Raw genomic sequence first — 23,820 nt, forward strand, 5'->3', positions numbered from 1 at the left:
TCTCTAGCAGCCTATGACACTAGAGAAGGCTGGGAATCTTTGTGACGCTTTCACACTTACTACAACAGACCGTGACCAGATGTCTTGCTCTTCTTTCTAGTTTCAATGTTTGCTGTATCAGTGCTATCTCGTAACGCTCTCACGCTGTAGAGAAACTGTCATGTGTCGGTCGAACGAAAACGTAAGCTACGGTACGTCATTCCAATGCACATAATCAGTGTAATGTCTGCCTCCACTACGGTCAATTTATTTGGTAGTTTCACTTTAAAACGATCCATACATGTTCTCCTAGATATTTAATGGAAGTGACTGTCTGCAGCGGTTGTTAGGCGACCGTGTAATCAGACAATAGTGGGAGTATTTCAGTCTGTTTTCAGGAAATACATTAGATTTGTTTACGTTGAGGGTCAACTGCCAATTTCTGCAATCTATGTCGATCCTCTGTAGGTCTGCCTACATTTCGCTATATTCATGGTCTCTGTGACACATTTGGCAGTAGATAACAGCAATTCGAAAAGCTCTGCTCATTTCGGAGATGTTGACCATTATCATAATTGACTATGTCTGTTTCGTCGCTTGTTGCATTTGACTTTTTCAGATTTCCTGAGTTAACAGACGTATGTTAATCCTTCAAGGGATTTTGTCCGTAGCTTTAAGATTTTTCGCCAGCATTCTTGTTCTATGATCCTAGAAATACTCACAAGTTTAACTTTTCCCTCTTTCTTGATTTCAGCCGAATACATCAAAGCGTGTTCCAGAAACGATCCGGATCTCAATGCTTGTGCCTACAAGAATGCACTGGAAGCTATACCGAACCTTATAAAAGGTGAGTACTAATTCTTAATGGAATGCATATCGATAAATATAAATGTGCGAAAATAAAAGAGGGTTTCGGTTATTACTTTCTAAAAACGAATCTAATAATTTTAATGAGTGAACAGAGTATCTAAGCGCCAAACTGCTTGTGGGAGTCACAGACTGTACCATGATAAAAGTGATGGTACGGTATTTTTCTCGCACAGAATTATTTAATTTATTCAGTTGTTCTTATTTACATTTTAAAATGTTCAGAATCTAAAATGTTTGCAAGAGCGGCATAACTTTTTCGCACATCTTATGGAGAGTTTGTGAGGCATCGTCTCTGATCTTTAGAAGTTGCAGATTTATATTCTGAAGAGGATTTTTTTTATCATCAGTCTTCTCACTGGTTTGGTGCTCCCCGCCACGAGTTCCTCTCCAGAGCTAACCTCTTCATCTCAGAGTAGCACTTGCTACTACTTCCTCAATTATTTGCTGGATGTATTCCAATCTCTGTCTTCATCCACAGTTTTTATCCTCTGCAGCTCCCTCTAGTACCATGGAAGCCATTCTCTGAAGTCTTAACAGATGTCCTATCATCCTGCCCTTCCTTGTCAGTGGCAGTTTTTTTCATTTTTTCCTTTCCTCGCCGATTCTGCGGAGAACCTCTTCATTCGTTACCTTTTCAGTCCACCTGATTTTCAACATTCTTCTGTAGCGCCTCATCTAAAAGTCTTTGATTCTCTTCTGCTCCGTTTTTCCAACAGTCCATGTCTCACTACCATACAACGTCATGTTCCAAAGGTACACTCTCAGAACTTTCTTCATCAAATTAAGGCTTATGTTAGTGGTCGGGAATGTCCTTTTTACCAGTGCCAGGCTGGTTTTGATGTCTTCCTTGCTCCGTTCGTCAAGGGCTTCTTTGCTGCCTAGGTAACAGAATTCTTTAACTGAGTTACCGCAGTGGTACAGTCAGAGAGATACGTTGTACTTGCCAGCCAGGAACCAGCACCGGCAGAAGAAGGTCGTATTTTCTTCTATCTTGTGGCGGCGTCGGCTGCTCTGGAACCTATGGGCTGAAGTCGTGCGATTCGGATGATGATTGTTCTCACCGGATTCTTCGACATCACCTTGCTACAACGACAGACGCATTGTGGACATCAGGCGCTGCAGACAACAAACTGCTCTTTTTCCTCACCGTCTCACACATTGTCCTTTCTTTTACTATATAAATATTTATCTCAACACTGCATAGTATTCTGCGTCCTTAAAATAACCAATTAATGTTTTAATTTCTAAGTTACAGTGAATGCAGTAAAATAATTATTCTCGAACTGAAAACAAAGGAACTTCAGTTCTATCGATAATAGGTCCCATTAGAAACTTCCTGGCACATTAAAACTGTGTACCCGACCGAGACTCGAATTCGGGACCTTTGCCTTTTGCGGGCAAGTGCTCTACCATCTGAGCCACCGAAGCACGACTCACGCCCGGTACTCACAGCTTTACTGCTGCCAGTACCTCGTCTCCTACCTTCCAAACTTTACAGAAGCTCTCCTGCGAACCTTGCAGAACTAGCTCTCCTGAAAGAAAGGATATTGCGGAGACATGGCTTAGCCACAGCCTGGGGGATGTTTCCAGAATGAGATTTTCACTCTGCAGCGGAGTGTGCGCTGATATGAAACTTCCTGGCAGATTAAAACTATGTGCCGGACCGAGACTCGAACTCGGGACCTTTGCCTTTCGCGGCGTAAGGCGTGAGTCGTGCTTCGGTAGCTCAGATGGTAGAGCACTTACCCGCGAAAGGCAAAGGTCACGAGTTCGAATCTCGGTCGGGCACACAGTTTTAATCTGCCAGGAAGTTTCATATCAGCGCACACTCCTCTGCAGAATGAAAATCCCATTTCAGGTCTCATTAGTCTCGTTAGTTCCAAGTGTCGGTGACTGTGTGTTACATGCTATTTATAGGATAAATTTAAAGTAAAAAACTAATCAGAAACATCTTCATCTGTCTTTATTTACAATTTCATTTAATAATCGGTAATACAAGATGTACAAGGAGCGGAATTCGTCCTGCACGTCAGTCAGTGTGCTTGAAGATGGCGTAGTGCAACGCCAACACTAGCAGAAAAATAAAATTGGAATATAGACGACTGAAGGTGATTTTGATTTGACATTTTATCGTAAGGTCCCGCCACCATCGTGTATAAATATAGAATTATAGAAACTCAACATACGCTTCACTACAAGAACCCTGCACTCACACGCTACTTTGAAATGGTACGGAGTTGTAACAGCGCACTGTTGTGTCAGTACAAACGGATGTTCGTAGACAGATCGCCGATCCACTTCTAATAGGGTTCCGTTGGGGAGAGTTTCAGACGCTACGATCCTAACAAACTACATACTGACTGACTTCTCATTTATAGGGCAGTAAATGTAAATAAATTCATTAAGCGGAGTAACTAGAATAGAAAGTAAGAAGGGCCAAGATTATTAATTATGTTCAGCAATTATATTTGCAGCTTCGCGTGCAGCTAATGTTACCGGTCGAATAAAATTTCTAATTCTTTCAGTTGAAACCGTAAATAACATTACGTCTTATCGATGATAATGCCATTAGGGACGGAGAAGAAGTTGGTTAGTTCACGGATGGTATTCACTTTAAACGATGGAAGAAACTACGAGAAAACTGAATCTGCATTACCTGACGACGATCTAAGATATCCTGAACAGTATTTGAGCCGGTTGCTGCCGAAAGTGAATCCAGTGCCTCAACCATTCTGCACTCAACGGACTGGCGCCAGATCCGTAGCAAAGTCAGTCATCAGAGTCGAGATTTGTTTCCTACTCGGACGAGGAGTCAACAGTAAGATGAAAGCAGATGTGACATACTACTTGCAATGTGAGGTGTAATTCTGGGGAACGATTCACTATGGGCAAAAAGTTTTCAAATCTTAATTAACTAGTAGGCACTGTAACTCACTTGCGGAAACCTGATTACAACACGCTGTCAAGGTGACAGCTGTTTTATTCCACATAGTGAGATTCATTTAAGTCAGTCATAAATGACACAATTACGTCTGTCCCGTCCTCAAGAATTCCGCGTTCCACTCTTTTCACCACATTGCATCTGCTACTGAATTGACATCGGGACGCAGTCTGTAATTACTCCAACAAAAAGAATCAGCTTTCGGACTAATGTACTAAATCGAACAAGATTTGTCAAATATGATTCAGTTGGTGTAAAATAATTTCCTTTCATAAGTCCCATGTTTCACTGAAGCGCTGATACAGTCATGTCGTAGACTAAGAAATCACATTCGCAAATTCGATAGGAGTTGGGATTTTTGTCCAGAACTTAAAAAAAGATCGCATTTTTAGCGTACGTAAACTATCCCATCAAAAATATCTAGTCTACCCCCCCCCCCCTCCCCCACCATCCAATGCGGTAGTGACAGTAGTTGTGACGAGAGACGGAAGAGACGGATCGGTGAGTACAAAATGAGGAGGGTAGTATTGTGTTCTCAGGAAATCAGTCGGTCAGGACACGTCAGTGACTTCGAATACCGAAATCGACTGTTGGTGGCGTAACTGTGAAGAGGAAACGCTACGAAACAATCACGTCTAAACCAAGTTTAGCCAGAAATCACGCACTGGCGAAGAGCCGGCATTGAGCATTGTGGAGGTTGGTTGTAAAAAATCGCATGAAATTATCTGAAGGAATCACTCGTCAGTTCCAGTGTGCTACTAGTAGTTCACATAGCACAATGAACATGCGTGGGAAGTTAAAAAGAATGGACCACAATGGTCAATCATCTCCTCATAAGACACACATTTCTGCAGTCATTGCTAAGAGACGCTTGGTGTTGTGGAAAGGACGGAGCCACTGGGCATTGGATGACTTGAAACGAGTGATTTGGAGCGATGAATCACACCCCATCCCGTGGCAATCCGATGGAGGCGTTTGGGTTTGGCCAGTACCTGGAGGGCGTTACCTGCCACCATGGTCCATTAATGCTTTTGAAAATTTTACTTACATTTATACTCTATGTAACATGTTTATAATTTTTAGAAACGCTTTTCTTGTTATTGCCATCTGCAATTTATATCCTCCTTACTTCGGCCACCGGCACTTCCCTTGCTGCCAAAACAGCGAAACTCAACTACTGGATTTCAGGTGCGCCTGTTGTGTAATGGTTAAAAACTTTTTTGCCATTAGTAATTTGTAATACACAATTCATTTTTAGTCTAAGCATTATATTAGATTCGCACTCAGACTTATAATTGCATCTATGTTACGCTTATCTTTCTGGAGACCAAAGTGCCTGTTACTCAATTAACTCTGACGGTAATTCCGGGTGAGTAGGACCACTAAGCGAAACGGACCAGTGCCGTATTTTACAAGTGCGCCGCTGGGGAGCACTTCCGGCTACTTGCGAGGAAACTCTTCTGTGAACAAACGTGGTGTAAAAGCGTTTCTGTCATTTTCATGTTAGCTCTGCAGAAAAATCACATTCTCTGTTCTGCTAAGCCGAAAAGTTTTATCGTCTAGTTACGTAAGTATATGTATAGTATTAAGGCGCAGTTTGCTCAACATTGATTCAGCTTTTCTTTTACTGCGAACCTGACAAATTTTTATGCATCAAACTAATATAAAATGGCCAACGAGTTCACTACCTACAAATATAAATCCGGGTGATCCGTTTCTCCGGGACAGTCGGGAGAGATGGACCAGTGTTATTTGGGACAGATCTATCACTTCTTTTAATGTGTGTGTGTGAGACAGAGAGAAAGATAGAGAGAGAGAGACGGAGAGATGAAACACAATTACATTTAGCCTAAAGGAATGTGAGGAATGTGGAATAACCCCACTGAAGATGGCCACAATCTCAGGATACGCTAATTTGTCGCAATTTATATGTGTCCCAAGAAATGGAAGAACAGAATCTCACATGCAGGCCAACCAACCACTTCAAAGGTCATTAAAAGACCTACTGATTTAAAGCGCATCAAAAGATTAGAGTTATTATTATAAGTCAAATTCCTTCAGTGACATCTGTGGACTCCATCCAAAACTAAACCTAAAATTTCCAAGATTACTACCTAAAACCTAGCTACTCCTAAGCCACCACAGACAAAACGTTTGGAAGAAATATGACCTGCCCCTTCTATTAATGAAACTTAGAATTTTAAGAGAAAAAAACTGCATCCAAAGGTTCGATCTGAGCTGAAAATATTGAAACTTTAAAGTAAAAGAGAGGTAAGAAAAGAAAGGACATAGAGAAACGCACAAAAATATCAGCAAAGAGAAGTACTGCTAAAAAGGAAAACATCCTCAACAAGACAAAAAAGAAAAATGCTACAAATAGCTCACTGTATTCATCACATGCAGACATTGTAAAAGATTACGAACTTATCTTTGATGAAGGCGATGAAGATGAATGCATTGGGTATGGTGATAGATATTACAAAACTAATAAAAATTACGAATGGGTTCAATGTTTACCTGATCAAGATGGGAACATGAAAATTATTCAACACTTGATATCAAGTGTAGTTGTTGTGGTGAGGAAAAAGTTGGTCAATGCTGAACAAAGCCATTAACTCATTAGAAAAACCAGTGTCCAATAAAGATTTATAATAAATTGATAAAATTGTTTTCGAGTAAAATACTTAATAGTATAATTCTGTATTCATTACAACACATTCCGAATAAAAATATGTAATTTTAACTGACTCTTTTCTTCATGTATAGCAATTTTTATATGCTCTATCTCTTACCGCACACTAGTCCATCTAACCCGTACACCTGTGGGTGAGTTGGATCACTTACTTATATTTTCATTTTTACGTATATCTTGTATTTTAAGCGACTGTGCATCAGTAATATACCACACTTAAATTTATATGGCACTCTATGCGAACATGCTGCCAGAAGTAAAAAAAGTGGAAAAACACACAAACTTTAAGCTGAAGAAAAGAAATGTGGTCAACCTGTCCCGGAAATAACCTATTTCGCCTGGAATGCGATGAGTCTGTGCGCATAATCTTGTTCAAATATCTTTGATATGACTGGTAAGAACCTGTGAGTTTATGTTAGTTCTTTTCTGAGGGATTCGGCTTATTTGTCTGTAACGATTACTCGTTTCTTTCCGCATAGATGAGTTGTGATATTTCTCTCTTGTCTCCACTTTGTCATATTAGTTATTCATTGCGAAAATGTGGAGTAAATCCGTTTACAGATAACATAAGTCATCTATTAAGTGCCTCACTATCCTTTACCCACGCCACAACAAATACTGTATTTCTTTAACCAAAATCTTTAGCCGGAATACGTTATTTATCATTTGAGAGACTGGTGAATGTACATTGTAAGTTTCTTCGAACACGGAGCTAATAAAGTTACACATATACGTTCCATGGCTGTCAGATAACACCCGGCCGGTGTGGCTGAGGGGTTCTAGGCTCTTCAGTCTGGTATCGCGCGACCGCTACGGTCGCAGGTCGAATCCTGCCTCGGGCATGAATATGTGTAATGTCCTTAGGTTATTTAGGTTTAAGTAGTTCTAAGTTCTAGGGGACTGATGACCTCAGATAAGTCCCATCGTGCTCAGACCCATTTGAACGATTTGTCAGCCGCTTCCTTCTCTGTCTCGCACGTTTTCGTTGATTATTCCATGAAACTGGAAGGTTCTACAACGTGCGCTCCTTTTGCTCGGTGGGTTTTGCGCTGGCTATTATGAGGTTTCGTAGCAATACGGATTTGGAATGCAGTCACTGCAACACAAAACAGGTGGATGCCTTCATTTTCACACAGAGTGGTACTGTCAGCACTTAGCACTTCCTATTTACTAGAAGAAAATCTGAATTTACTATATTCTTACCTCTATTAAATTTTCATTCGTTCAAAGCATTTTCATCTACTTTAATATAAGGGTCTACCTTCCCGCCTCGAAAATGACATTTACTTCGTGCTTAACTCACAACGAAATTTTCATCGTTTTCCTACATTTTTCTTAAAGATTACCAATCACATTTTCGGAGATATTGTACTTAGTGCATACCTGAGATCTCTGCGTTTCACTTTTCTACTGTTTTGTCGTCTCAGAACGTATGTCAAAGAACGTAGCACTTCCAATAGCACAGCAATAACTTCAGCTTTACACTCATTTGTGTTTTGACCTTTATTTAAATCGACATTGTTGCGTCTTGTGAGGAAGCACTCTCTCATGTTGGACTTACTACTAAACATTTGAACTGGTACACAGGTTTACGAGTCTTACGTGGCACGAATCTGTGTTGAACATTTCGTAGAACTATTAAGAAGAAGTACTCGTCCATATGCGACTCCGTTATCGCGTTCACGTGGCGACATATTTTTTTCCTCTACATTTGTTAAAATATAGCGTACCATACTCTCGAAATTCCACAAATGACCTCATTTCCTCGTTGCTTTTATTTCTGGAGTCAGTGTACTCCTAATCTTGACTGGAAAAGGAAAAGGTTAGTGAAATAGATAAAGGATTAGTGTAATTGGTTGTAGAGGGAAGCGTGGGATAGTGTTGGCACGGTGGGAGATGTGGGAGATGGGGAGGCAAACTTTGTGAATATAGGCCTGAACTTATTTCAGTAAGCACTATCAGGAGGAAGTAGGGTAGGGTAATTATTCAGATAAGGAGATAGGTTAGCGTGGATATCTGCGTCAAACCGGCCTTCAGACTGATAACTAAAACATCAACCATTAGCTGTTGAGAATCCCCGTCAATTGTACATTTGTGAAGGTATTTAGTTTTATGTTCACTTGGTTAAGGTATGGTCCTATATTTGCGTTCACCAGTTGAGAGAATTTATATGTGAAAAAAAGGGACTTGTGTTAGACACGAGTGGTTGATTGTTTGAGGGAAGCCTTTTTTCCTTCGAGAAATGACTTTGATCTTGGTGCTTCCTTTACCTGCTGGTAGACCGATGAAAGTATGAAGAATGTTTGTCTGTAATATTTCCTGTATTTGCAAAGTAAACACACATTTCCGCAAAAAACATTCAATATATAAATCTTGCCTTGGTGTACTGCCTTGGTTTTGGCTTCAGGGAGACACACTTTTGAAACGTCAGCGAACAATCTGTGCCGAAGAGGCCTGTATGACAACAGTTGCTCCGTTTCGCAGGTGACCGCCAGTACAACGTTCCGCCGCTGAACCCGCTCAAGGTGACTGAGATCAAGGTGAGCGGCGGCGAAGGCAGCGTAGGACTAGACATCACTTTCCGTGACGTCAGCTTCCACGGCTTCACTGAGGCGGTCGTCAAGGAGACTAAGTGAGTACTGGTTCGGACTACTTTCACGAGGTACGCGGAACCTCAACCGTGATAACCCTCTGCGGAAATGTGGCTGAGCTGTCTGGCGGTACGCTTGCATGTGCCACCAGTCTATAACACACACTGTTTTTAAGTTCAGTTCTAAGCTGTGAGATCCCCCTGTCATTGGCGCAGTACAACACCGTAAAACACCGTGACAACGAGATTCTTAGTGGTGCTGCAGATTTAGGTTACCTGCTCATGTGTACTTTCTGCATAATGAAGTTTGCAATATGAAATTAATTAGTTTACGATCTTTTGCAGATTTGCAAAGCTACGATCGTAAATCAATGTGGAACAACAGGTTGATGCAGATGTCCCCACCACTGTCGTTTTATGTAGCCCGAAATGTTATAACTTGCCTCGGCGAAATTTCCATTTTCTCTCAATCGCTACAAGCGTAAATTACTAGTCCTAAAGAAAAAGTGAGCAGGACGCTTTCGTACGTCATGTAAGGTAGTTAAATTTTGTACTGGGATGAGTTTTCGTAAGACCCAGTAGTTTTCAAGCTATTAAGAGAAACGTACGAAAGGCGACCTTCAAACGCACCCCGGCTCCCATACTTAACCTCCACAGGTGAGGATTTCTAGTACGTTGTTCGTGGACCTCCCTCCTTCTAAAGTATTGACATTTTCTGGTCTTCAATTATCGGTCTTATTATGCCACTGGTTTAGTCGAACACTTACAAATTTTAAAACTGACGTTTGTGTAAATTTTACGTAACAATTTTGTGAATTTTACCAGTATAAAACAACAGTTACATCGTTGTATTCGTCAGGGCTTCCGACCACTAAACTACTGTGCTTGTAAGGTTTAAGTATGGGTCGAATTGTCAACTTAACTAGTTTTAACGTAATGTTTACCACATACGTTTTCCGTACTTTATCCTCACGGGCACGATTAAATTAACAGTGTTAACGAAGTAGTAGATTATGCTGGTGGCTAAATGGCTCAATCAAGAGAGAGGATTAAAGGTCGAATATCGGGACTAGTTCGTCTAATCGGGAATTTTTTACAGTAGCAGGAAGGAGTACCACGAGAAACATACTAGAAATCCTGACTGATGAGAATGAGAGTGGAGTGGAGGTGCGTTTGAAGGTCACGTTTGTACGTTTTCCTTGAATGTCTCGCAAAACATGGTCACTAGAGAAAATTTATTCTAGGACAAAAATGTAACTGCAATAAATGTTCTAGGAAAAGGTCCCGCTCATTTTTTTTTCTGTTCGACTGATAGCCAGCGCGTAGCGAGCGAGACAATTTGAAAAGCTCGCACATGCCTTATAATGGCCAGCTACAACATTGCGAGTTTCATAAAGCGACAACGATAGGAGTACCTGAATCACCCAGTCCATATATCATTCCTGGTAAGAGTCACCATACAAGAAACTGTGAGACATAGTTTCGGATCTCAAGCGATGTAGACAGTTCCATCTAATAAGCAGTATTATAACTGATCTAAGCATTTTAGTAAGGAACTGCTCGGACTTGTACATTGTTAGGCCTTTTAAGCAGGCTGACCAGTGCTTGCCAGCTGGGATCATACTTCACGATAGTTCCTTCACATTCGGTTCTGCATTATTTCAGACCAATTTGATGCTGTTTAAGGTCTTGGTACATGAAAGATGGTCATGCATATTTACTGTAACGTTATGGACTTTGGAAACATCTAGCAGAAAGATGAAATGGTTTTCCATATGATATTTTGCCTTTTCTTCCTGTGATTAAGCTCTGAGAGACCGAAACCGGTGAACAATAAAGTTTTTCTTTTTGTACGACTGATGGTTAAAAATACAGATCTTTAAGTATCTGACGGCTGTCTAGAGCATTAATTTAACAAATGTCCCCGATGGGTGATGCAGGTAGCTCCTGACCGGGTTCAGCTGTTGCCATCCGTCCATTCGTGCGATCTTCTCGTGATGTAGTCCTTGTGGAAAGACCCGTGTGTCTACTCTCCTTGCGAAACTGTTGCCCTGAGTGCAGCTAGTCACCACTTGTTCAGCAGTTATGTCACATAACTGGCTGTGCAATCTGTCGATATGATGATCTCGTTGTCTTCATGCGAGTGGCTCGACATTTGTCAGTGTGAAATACGCTGATAAGCTGCACGTGATCGTCCTCTTGGCGTGCTGTTTTACGATCTCCAGTTGAAAAGTTCCAGTGACGTGAGATACACCCAGTATCCAGCAAGTGCTCACACCATTTCTTATGTATAGGAAAGGCTTTCTTCTCTAATGAAAATATGCTCGCAAACTGGTGGAAATACTGGACTATAAGATCGGTGAAGATGTTGTTAATATATTCTGTCTTTTTCGTCTGCTAATGACGTCAACATGTTCGTTTCCTGTCAAGTCTGATGTCAATAATCATACCACTGAAGTGTTCGCACTAACTCGTTGCCGTTCCTCCCTGCTCGTTTCTAATTCTACTACCGTTATACAAGTTTCTCATGCTGCCGACATTTCTTCCATTTCATGTATAATATACAAAAATACGTATCAGAAAGAAATAACATTTTTCTGTACGGATGAAACGATAAAGAGAAGTCCAAAATACCTAAGGAAGTCTCACTTTCCTGAGTCACCAGTTGTAACCATGATTTATTGTGGAGTCATTCGCTGTGTTCGGCAGTACTGAATGTTTTGGTATGCTCCAACTATTCAGTTGTGACCAGTGGTTTATTAACACCAGTAAGGATGCTTGAATCACTACAAACATTTTCAGTGAGCACTAAATATTAGATAGCGGATATAAACAAAACTTTCTTTCGTGTCACTACCAATTCCGTCACTGTGGACGCTTTTTGGCAAATATCCAAAACACATTTTCCGTTAACGGAAAAAATGGTGCTTGCTTTTATTAGCGAGTTAACGTGGAGCTAATAAACTATTTAACATGTCTAAAAACCAATAATATGTAAACCGGGCGAGGCGGCGCTGTCGGGAGGACGTTGGTTCAAACCTGCGTCCGGCCAGCCTGATTCAGGCTTTCAGTGATTTCTCTAAATCGCTTCAGGTAAATGTCAGGATGGTTCATTTGAAATGGCACGGCCAACTTTATTCCCGGTTTTTCCCTAATCCGATGGGACCGATGACCTCCCTGTCTGGTCCCCTCCGGCAAATCAACCAACCAACCAATAATATGTTTGTGTTACGGCAATTACTCTACAATCATGAGTATATAGTTTGCAAATATAAATTCGTACATTCGTAGTACTTTCGTGCACTACTTTGTTTAACATGAGTGATATTAATTTAGGGAACTGATATTTTCGGTATTTCCACCTACTCATCCATTTAAGACCACAGATATAAATTTCTATTACCTCTAAATGGTCTTTCTGAAGCCATTCTGCAAAACGCATTTTAGTTTTGGGTCAGCTATTGTGACACTGTGGTCTTCTTCACTGGCATTTCCCCTATCCTGATTTTTTAGATTTGTTGGGTCTGAAACGGTTTGTTTGTAGAAAAATATTACGTAATTCCTACGCATTTCTGCTATAAAATTTATTACAGTGACGGGAAGACAATTTACATTGCCACAATTGCTAACACAGTCTGTTGACGGGCGTTGTGACGCTCTATTTCTATTTTTTAATTTTTATTCTTTTATTTCTTTTTTTGTCACTGGAGGTGGCAAACGTATTTTTAATTCGTAAACATAGCATATATATGTTTTTTGGTCTTTGGTCCATGTTACATGTTATTTTATGTACTTAGGATAACTTATTTCATATCTTCCTATTTCCTATGTTAATTTCAAAGGTATTAGTGTATATTGTGTAGGTTGAGCTCGAGAATTTGAGAACATCCTTTACTCATAAGACAGCCCGATATCGCCTGTTTCTTCACTTTTGTCTCACTTTTCCTCTGTGGCGTTGCAATCTAGATCTTCCTCTTACTACAGTATATTGGCGTATCCACCCCCTTATCCTTTCAACCTTACTGTGGTTCATATTTGTGTTTCTGATGATATTACTTATAAGTCTGTCTAACCAAACACGCATTTAATGTAGGTTGTGCTTGTATATCTTGAGTTTCTCCGAATTTCTAGTTGAGATTTCTAGCTGAGATATCTTTTCATTTTCATTTATTCCTTCTCTTCATATCGTTCGTAAGCGTGCAGCCTGCCTCTGTGGCCGAGCGGTTCTAGGTGCTTCAGTCAGGAATCGCGCTGCTCCTACGTTCGCAGGTTCGAATCCTGCATCGGGCATGGAAGTGTGTGATGTCCTTAGGTTAGTTAGGTTTAAGTAGTTCTAAGTTCTAGGGGACTGATGACCTCAGATGTTAAGTCCCATAGTGCTTGGAGCCATCTTTTCGTAAGAGTGCTGTGCTACAGATATATTGCCAAGTCCTGTATTTTCATTCCATTGCCCTTAAAGTTCAATATCTCTTATTTAACCAGAAATTTATCTGCTTGTACTTTTCTAATTGCTATAAGTTTTATTTCTAAAAGTAAATGTTTCCTTCTTCATACTTAACCATATTTTTGGTCCCTGTCTGTGAGAATACTCCTATTATTATTACTAGGTTTCTCAGTTTCGTACTTCTTGAGATATTTCCATTTCTTTTCTTGTTCTTCAGGCCTTCCCTTTTTAGCTAAGATTTGTTTTCTTTTTTACCGTACAATCCTGAATCTTGTCCCTGAATCAGTAAACTATCAGGAAGAAGTTCTTTATAACCACGTGCGCAAAACTTAAAGACGAAAGTAGCTTTCATATGATATGTCATTGTCAAGTAACACAGTCCAATAATTTTGGTGTCCAGGTATGGGGAGGCTAGTGTTGCATGGACGTACTGATCTAATCTTGAACACGGTACGCTCACAGGTCAGCGGTATCATGACGCGGCATACCATCTCCATGTGAGTCTCTTCGGGGGTGGTTTCGGCTCTGACACCATTTTTATAGATGTCAATGGGTGACCGCATCGAACACCGCAGGTGGAGGAGCTCATGGAACAGGAATGTATTCAGCGAATAGACTGGTCTACCCGTTCCCCCAACTTAATTCCCGCCGAGCCCGTGTTGGACGAGTTGGAGAGACGTATTACAGCACGTCCTCATACACAAAAGACCATCCAGCGATTTTATATCGCCTTAGTGGAGGAATAGGACGACCTGCCACAAGAACACCTTACCAAAATTATGGCCAGAATAGGAGCACGTTGTAGAGAGTGCGCTGCCATCCGTGGTGGCCATTCGTCACACATCCTATTAAGAACAGTGTACCGCCGTTTGTAATGTCCAGTGGACCATCATGAACCGCGCTGACTATAGTGCAATCACAATTCTTAAAAAAAAGGATCATTTCTATTTGTCTCATTGCGTATGTCTTTGAGTTATTTTCTCTACTATACTGTAGCAATACATTTTATTTATGGTCCAAGTTTCCTCGACCTCTGTTACGTGGAAGTGAGACATCATGTGAAAGTTACTTTGGTCCGTAAGTTCTACATAGCAGTGAGTTTTATACGTACACCTCAGTCTCGTCTGATTCTTTAGAAGTTGGTAACGAATATTTTGAAACGTCCTCTTTGAACAATTATACACGAATGTGCTTAAACTAACACACAATTTTTTTTAGCGCAACGCAATCTGACTTTTAATAATCCCTACAAAAGAGTGGCCCTGACTAACATTAACCTATACTTTTCACAAATCACTTACCTCACAAAAATCTTCGTTACTCAAGCTACTGCAATACAGCGGACGCCACTACTTCCAGCTAAATAAAAGATTCAAACTACGTAAGTCACTAACTACTGATAGGCACAGTTAGCAAATGAAAGATTTTAATACAGAACAAACAATGTATTTACCTTAATAGTCATAATATATATATCAGTTCATGACATCAATTCTTACAAATTTCAAAACTCCGCCATCTCTCTCCCCACGTCCACCACTGCTGGCGGCTAACCTACAACTGCGCAACGCTACGCGCTGTCAGCTGCCGCTGCCGAACACTACAATGGCAGACAACAATGCAAACCAGACACAGACTGCACACGGCACAGCCAGTGATTTTCATACATAGGTGGTGTTACAAATAAAAAAAAAACCTAAACAGCCTACTTACAATTTTTATTGTCAAATTGTGACCACCGTCGCCAATTTCTTCCAAGTGTGGTTATCGTGATTTGTATTTTGTGATGTGGCCTTAGGCACAAATCACTCCTTAAGATCCATGAAACCTGTTTAAGTATGACATCTCTTATATCTTTGCGTTATTTCCTCTTTAAGTAAAGTTATGTGCCTCAGTAGCATCATTATTTGGATACTTGTGGCTGTAAATTTTAACGGCAAGTGTTTCCGCCTTCGTTACAGCTTCGACCTCGCCAACAACAAAGCGGAAATTAAGGCATCCGTCCCGGTGGGCCAACTGCTGGGGAAATACGAGGTGGACGGCAAAGTCCTCCTGCTACCCATCAAGGGCAGCGGAGACGCCAACATCACACTCAGTGAGTTCGCCGGAGCTTAACAACTACTCGACATACCAGTTAGTCTTGCTATAGTCGTGAGTCGGTCACAGTCATATCAGACCTACCGAACGCGAACATTTTTCAACTCTGACAAGTTTCTCGGTGCAGACATGTTCTGTATCCATATATATATATATATATATATATATATATATATATATATATATATATGTGTGATCACTTTCTCCTTCTCTGACAATGTTAGATATAACTATTAAAGCTGTGCATTAAACAGGGAATTCAAAATTCAAAGCAAATCCTTGTTTTGCATGGCAAGTACTCTTACCTCTAGTGTTATGAGGAAGTGTTACAATAGCATAAGTTTCACTGCTGTATAGCCTTCGGACATTCCACGCTCCAACTTGCTGAATGTTACCATTTCTTTGGTTATTCAATCTTTTATCTTGGCAGTCCACCGTCGGAAATCCGAATTTGAAATAATTCGAACATTTCCTCCAATGGATAGATTATTATGGAACTTCTTCTGGTACAGGCCGTGAGTATCCTCTGAATGCATAATACATGTCTTTAATGCAGAGGTTTCCATTGCCCTCTGCATTTCTGATTCTTTTACTTTAAGGGACATTTTTTCACGATAAGGATAAGAGATTGCCCTTGACCGTTATCCACTCTACTACTATCTTTCACAAGACCGTTGTTACTATGTTAGTGACTCCTTGTACCGGAAAACTTCGACTACCATTGCTAATAGTTTTAATTCAAAATCTAATCAGTAACTTAGAAGCTTATAACTGCAGTAGCCGCGAACTTGTACACATGTCTAATATTATAGTCTTATACTCCCAACACGACAACGATCCAATATTAGTGTAGCCCCCATCCATGTGCCAACACCCCATAACCTCTTTTAGGAAATATTTAACGTCCTTCCAAGCCCCCTCCCCACCCAGGACCGAAAAATCACGCTTGGTTTCTGTACATTTTATTAGCTGTAGATTATATACTGAACGCTTTCTTTTGCTAGAAAGCTGTAATTCTGGTCATGTCATCATTTCAGAAAACAACATCTTGAACAGCATCCCCATGCAATCGGTTATCTACGAACCTCAACACGAAGAACCCCCTTGGAGAAAGTATTAGGCGTATCAGTTCTGAAGCTATCGTTTTTTAAACTTAGTTTAGTTTCATATCTATTGATTATTTTTTAAATTAAAAGATTAAAAGAAGCCCAGTGGTCGGTAACATCGTGCCGCTAAATAGGAGGTAATGAATGTAATACGTATGTAACCCCCGAACTCTTGTATGGAATACTGGTATGACACTTAATACTTCAACAAGGAAGGAGATTGTAGCAGTCGATATATGACAATATCGTGGGATGTTAAAAACATCCTAGACACAAATAATTGTCAGTGAAGAAATTCTAACTCGAATCAGCAAGAATACGGAATTGAGGTAGATGACGAACAACGTGGCTACAAAATCTAAGAGAGTGGTTTGGATGCACCTCCCTACAACTGATTAGATCTGCACAGTTAAAAACAACATTAACCGCGTCTCTGAAGGGAGATGACACCTTGAGAAGAGGAAGAAGAAGAAGAACAAGAAGAAGTATATAACAAGTAAATAAAACATAATACTTTTATGTAGATAAGACATGAGGCAGGCGATCAGGGTTATATTATAATGTGGTACTATATTGGAACTGAATAGGTCGCTTCAAAAAATTAATACAGCCGGTGAAAAACGCTTTATTACTCAGACTGCTCCCCTGAGGCCTTTCGGATTTATTTGCGTCATCATATACCCAAGTGCACTGAGGGTCATTACTACACGTATATGTAACATAAGCCGACAGTCTAATCAAATAATCTGTTAACTTATGTTACATACACCTACATCTAGTAGCGCTCGTATCCTTTGATCCTCTGTGCGCTTGGATATTTGATGATGGAAAAAAATCCGAAACACGTCAAGAAAGCAATTTGAGTTATAAAGTAAGTTTTCACGGGGTGCATGACTTCTTTTGAAGCGATCTATTCAGCTCCAGTACCGTACTACACTCCTGGAAATTGAAATAAGAACACCGTGAATTCATTGTCCCAGGAAGGGGAAACTTTATTGACACATTCCTGGGGTCAGATACATCACATGATCACATTAACAGAACCACAGGCACATAGACACAGGCAACAGAGCATGCACAATGTCGGCACTAGTACAGTGTATATCCACCATTCGCAGCGATGCAGGCTGCTATTCTCCCATGGAGACGATCGTAGAGATGCTGGATGTAGTCCTGTGGAACGGCTTGCCATGCCATTTCCACCTGGCGCCTCAGTTGGACCAGCGTTCGTGCTGGACGTGCAGACCGCGTGAGACGACGCTTCATCCAGTCCCAAACATGCTCAATGGTGGACAGATCCGGAGATCTTGCTGGCCAGGGTAGTTGACTTACACCTTCTAGAGGACGTTGGGTGGCACGGGATACATGCGGACGTGCATTGTCCTGTTGGAACAGCAAGTTCCCTTGCCGGTCTAGGAATGGTAGAACGATGGGTTCGATGACGGTTTCGATGTATCGTGCACTATTCAGTGTCCCCTCGACGATCACCAGAGGTGTACGGCCAGTGTAGGAAATCGCTCCCCACACCATGATGCCGGGTGTTGGCCCTGTATGCCTCGGTCGTATGCAGTCCTGATTGTGGTGCTCACCTGCACGGCGCCAAACACGCATACGACCATCATTGGCACCAAGGCAGAAGCGACTCTCGTCGCTGAAGACGACACGTCTCCATTCGTCCCTCCATTCACGCCTGTCGCGACACCACTGGAGACGGGCTGCGCGATGTTGGGGCGTGAGCGGAAGACGGCCTAACGGTGTGCGAGACCGTAGCCCAGCTTCATGAAGACGGTTGAGAATGGTCCTCGCCGATACCCCAGGAGCAACAGTGTCCCTAATTTGCTGGGAAGTGGCGGTGCGATCCCCTACGGCACTGCGTAGGATCCTACGGTCTTGGCGTGCATCCGTGCGTCGCTGCGGTCCGGTCCCAGGTCGACGGGCACTTGCAGCTTCCGCCGACCACTGGCGACAACATCGATGTACTGTGGAGACCTCACGCCCGACGTGTTGAGCAATTCGGCGGTACGTCCACCCGGCCTCCCGCATGCCCACTATACGCCCTCGCTCAAAGTCCGTCAACTGCACATACGATTCACGTCCACGCTGTCGCGGCATGTTACCAGTGTTAAAGACTGCGATGGAGCTCCGTATGCCACGGCAAACTGGCTGACACTGACGGCGGCGGTGCACAAACGCTGCGCAGCTAGCGCCATTCGACGGCCAACACCACGGTTCCTGGTATGTCCGCTGTGCCGTGCGTGTGATCATTGCTTGTACAGCCTTCTCGCAGTGTCCGGAGCAAGTATGGTGGATCTGACACATCGGTGTCAATGTGTTCTTTTTTCCATTTCCAGGAGTGTACATTATAATAATACCTTCAAATAGATATTTTTAGCTCACACATAAGTGGCTACACCAAGCTTCCACAGTAAACACATATTTATACACTGTAAGGAGTAGTTCAACAGTGAACACACGGATTACCAGTAGATGTGGTACACACGCCTCAACCTGCTTATTTTTCTTAGCTGACTTAGATGTCGACATCACGGTGCAGTGGGAACTGGAGACGAAAGACGACGGGAAGAAGTACATCAAGCCCGTGGACTCGAACATCAAGTACGAGATGAGCCGCGCTTACATGTACCTGGACAATCTGTTCGACGGGGACAAGCTTCTCGGTAAGTGGCGTCAGACTTCTGTGTGGATAGAATGTACTGTCAGAGCACAAGCTATTGAGTAAAACCTTCTGTTGCTCGTTACGGGCATTGTTCAAGCAAAAATTCTAAGAAACAAAATTTATATCCTTCCTTGATTTTATATGTAGCTTTGGATCAATATTGGCATAGCAGCTCTTCTCAGTGGAATGACAGTGAACCAAATTATTACAAGTCAGTGAGTCGACCGTCATTAGTCGAATACAAAATTAAGACAGTCTAATGAGCGATAAAGACGGAACCAAAAGACCTGAATCTTTTTGTGTGCATGTTCTTATTACAGCGTTCTTTTAATGTGTGCGTTTAGTTATAAGATGCAAAAGTATTTATTATTAATTAACCGTGAAGATCTCGAAATGATCTACGGTGTGTAGACCATGGCGGATTAATGCGTACAGCTCTGTAAAACATAAAATGTGCAGAAGGGTGAATAATTACAAAATCATCAATTTCTTTTGGTTCAATGAATTTTTGGATAAATCTGTTATTTTATTAGTTCTGCGAATAAGAGGTTTATAAATCAGTGTCTCTGAGCAACAAAATCAGCTGTCAGCTAACAACAACAGGCCGAGCGGTTCTAGGCGCTTCAGTCTGGAACCGCGCGACCGCTACGGCCGCAGGTTCGAATCCTGCCTCGGGCATGGTTGTGTGTGATGTCCTTAGGTTAGTTAGGTTTAAGTAGTTCTACGTTCTAGAGGACTGATGACCTCAGATATTAAGTCCCATAGTGCTCAGAGCCTATTGATTTTTAACAACAACAGATTACACCACAAGCTGCTACTGGTGTGGTGGTGATTTTCAGTTCTAAGAATGGTTCGATAGTGCTTTCAACGCTAGTCTGTCCTAAGAACCTCTGTCTTCCCAGAACTACCTCAACCTATATCCATTCGAACCTGCGTATTGTACTCATCCAGCTCTTAGTGTCTGTATACATTTCTTCAGAATTCAAATTGATCTTCCATGAGGTCAGCGTATACCAGTTTCTCCTTCTTCTAAATGTAATTCGTATCATTATGTAGGAGCTACTGCCGGTTCTGTAACATTACAACTATCAGCACGTGTCTTCGGTTGAATCGTATTAGTTACATACAGAGGTTAGTTCACCTAGCTGATATATCTTGCAAACAACGTGATGTAGTTCTCTCCTGGCAGGTTCTCTCAAGAATCTCAATGATACTGGAGGAAAGTCGTCTACATCAGGTGTCTTGTTTCGTCTTACGTCCTTCAATTCTCTCTTTCCTTCCTATAGTACTGTCTTCTAGTTCACTTCCCTTGTGCATTACTCCTGCCTATCAGCTTTCCCTTATTTGTTTAAAACGGTTTGCCTTCTGAGTTCTTGATACTTATGCAGCTGCTTCTGTTCTCCCCAAGTGTTTCTTTAATTTGTCTATAGGCAGCATCAGTCTTTACCACAGTCGTGCATGCCTTTATATCCTTGCTTTTGCCATATTGCCAATCATTATTTCCCGTTCTGTACTTTCTGACATCCTTATTTTTAGATGTCCGTTTATTGAATTTATATACATTAGCCTTACTGTAGTTAAATACAGTGCCTGGTGTGTCATCAAGGTTTTCCATTAGGCATTGTCTTTTGCCAGTTTGAATCTATTCTGCCATAACTATTTCATATCTCAATATTGTGATTCAATTTTTACTGTATTCCTTTTGCTCTGTTTTAGTCAATCATTAGGTAATGGTCCCTTTGCAACTATCAACAACCTTTAGCTCTTTCGGTTTATCCAGATCGCATCTCTTTAATTTCCTGCCTTTCAGTAATACCTTTTTTTCATCTATAGTTCATAACAAAAATGATGGTCAGAGTTCGCATCAGCCCCTGTAAATGTTTTGGAATTTAATGTCTGGTTTCTAAATCTCTGTCTTCTGGAACCTCTCTGTGTCTGCAAGTCTCTTCTTTTTTCATGATTCTTAAAGCAGGTGTTGGCAATGATTGAAACATGTTCTGTGGAAAATTGTACCAGGCGGCTTACGCAATCATTCGTACCCCTGTCCCACTTTCGTACGTCGATATTTCATCTTCACTTCCTTTCTCTACTATCGAATTCCAGTCTTCTATCGCCATGAAATTTTCGTCTCCCAGAGTAGGCCTACTGTATTTTATTTTTATTTTAAATTTTTATGCTAGCTTGACTGTGCGTCGATGCCATAGAAAAGTATAGAAGCGCATTTCAAAGACAAACGTTCTAAAAGAAGATTTTTGTTGAACAAACCATCTTTGGGGTAACAGAAGAAAGAGCCATTCGGACAAGGATTGAATTAAGGGGATGCATATAAAATAGTCTTTATAGCACATGTATTTTATAAGAAGCTTAAGAGCCTTAAGTATACTGTATTGACAGTCTTTGCAGAGGTGGAGAGCGTGTGCTCTCCAGATACGTACTTGTGTACAGCTGTTGACAACGGAAGATTATAATTCGTCGCTACAGATACAAAGATGTAGTTTGTGTGCCTCGCTCTGTCTCCCTGTCTCGTGTTGTACTGCAGTGCTGGGCATGAGAGCAGACCCCGGAAGGCTGATGGGCAAAGCGGATGGCTCGATACGGAAGCGCAGCTTGTCTGCAGGGAAAGTTTCAGCAGAGACCAGGACTGGGTTAAGGTGCAAGCGACGCAAGTCAGCCCTTGGGGCCTTGAGTAACATTGACACGGTTGAAAGTGTATGACGGAAACCGGGGGGCGCCAAATGAGAAGTCGCTTGTGTGCAAGAACGTTCCCAAACCGGCACTGACAGAGTTTGCAGCTGTACTGCCCGTCGCAGGCTGAAACCACGATACTATTTCGGACCACAGTTTAGGTCCAGTTAATATCGAAACGTTCCAAAATATTTTAAAATTAATGGTCGCCCATATGTAAAGTAACAAGCAAGCAACAAATGCTCTTTATTAAACGTTTGCTAAGATAGTTCATTTAAACTTACACAGAAGCTCTAACTTCGAAGCAGGGCTACTGCATGCGAGAAAGAAACGCTTCTTTACAGCAATCATCAAATTTTAATCTCTTTTTCTGATACCTCGATGTTTGGAGTTAAACTACTTGTCATCGCTCCAGTCGCATGAGAATCAGAGAGACTACTTCCAAACATTGTTTCCCTTAATTTTGCTGATGATGAACCATTCTCACGTTAGTGAATGGTTCCAGGATATTGCAGACGCAAGCCACCGTTTTATACAACTACAGGAACCTTTCAGGGAGATAATGTTTGTAAGAGATTTCAGAATTGTCTGTGGCATTAAACTCTACCTTACCGTGAGATTGCACTGAAACTCAGTGAGTTCCTACACAAATTCAGAAGGAACTTTTCCAACGTCCATTGCAAAAGGAGGTGCAAAATTATTAAGATCAAATAAAACCAATTTAAATGTGTAGATCTAGTATTAAAATTTTCTCTCAGAGGTTATAACGCAGTAAGAAAATTAATTGAAACTTCATTTCCGTGTTTCTTTTCTCACATTTTTTCACTTACAGTTAGTCAAACGTTTCGAAAGTAAAAACACTAATTTTCTCAAAGAAATCTTCTCTTGAAACACAAAACGGTGTCAAATAATTCCGCGCGAAGATGTGTTCAAGACGTTCAGGTTCTTGGTCGGGCCTGTTAGAAAGGCAAGATCTTATGCCTTCTGAGGGTCGTCAAACTCTTCATTGCCCTTTGTTTCATATCCATCAATAGCACTATGTCTTTAACCAAATGAGAAAAACGCTCGAACAAAACCCTGCTGATCAACCACCGTACTTCACAAAATAAGACACATCGCCATTTTCACAGAGGAGATGTGTCAGGAAAGATGTGACTTTCACATGCCCCTAACTACTTCGAGTTTCAGAATGAATTTATCGTCTCCCCATGGCGAATTACAGCACAAATATTTTAATTCTTTCTCGGGTATTTTAGTTCAGTTGTCCTGTCTAATTACCACCAATTAGACTTTAACACTGCATTGACACAATGTCAACAGGCCCTGGTGCCGCGCATTTCGGTTTTCAGTGAGCGTTGTCACAAGATTTAGGGGAGTGGAGGAGAATTTTTCCGTCTGGAAGAAATAGGGGGATGGTGGCAGGAAGGGGGGGGGGGGGAGGGACAGCAGCGGGCAGGCAAGTTGGGCCTCTTTGGGCGCCCGAGCCCGCAATATCACATTTACCCTACATTGTCTTGTGTATAGTGAACACTGTTTGATAACATGAAATCGATTGTAACATATCGTTGATTAAATATTCAACTGATCTGAGTTCGTTTCAATATAAATTAAGGCTAATTCTCAAAGACATTCCCTTATGTGTTTTTAACACAATGATTCCTATAAGCAACCATTGTTCGTCTGCTGAAGTTTGTGAATGCCATACACAAACGTCTGCAGCCATTACTCAAAATCAGCGA

The 23,820-nt window shown here is 41.4% G+C and overlaps 1 protein-coding gene across 1 annotated transcript in view; it reads left to right on the forward strand.

Annotated features, from left to right (window-relative positions):
* The window catches only part of LOC126337051 (protein takeout-like), a 40,027-nt gene that overhangs the window by 10,455 nt on the left and 5,752 nt on the right, over nt 1–23,820 (forward strand). Inside the window, exons 2-5 of the mRNA XM_050001378.1 lie at nt 734–826; nt 8,967–9,114; nt 15,478–15,611; nt 19,245–19,397. Coding sequence (XP_049857335.1) covers nt 734–826; nt 8,967–9,114; nt 15,478–15,611; nt 19,245–19,397 — 528 coding nt within the window. The remainder of the gene's footprint in view (nt 1–733; nt 827–8,966; nt 9,115–15,477; nt 15,612–19,244; nt 19,398–23,820) is intronic.

Source organism: Schistocerca gregaria, chromosome 2 (assembly GCF_023897955.1).
Source record: "Schistocerca gregaria isolate iqSchGreg1 chromosome 2, iqSchGreg1.2, whole genome shotgun sequence".
Classification (NCBI taxonomy): domain Eukaryota; kingdom Metazoa; phylum Arthropoda; class Insecta; order Orthoptera; family Acrididae; genus Schistocerca; species Schistocerca gregaria.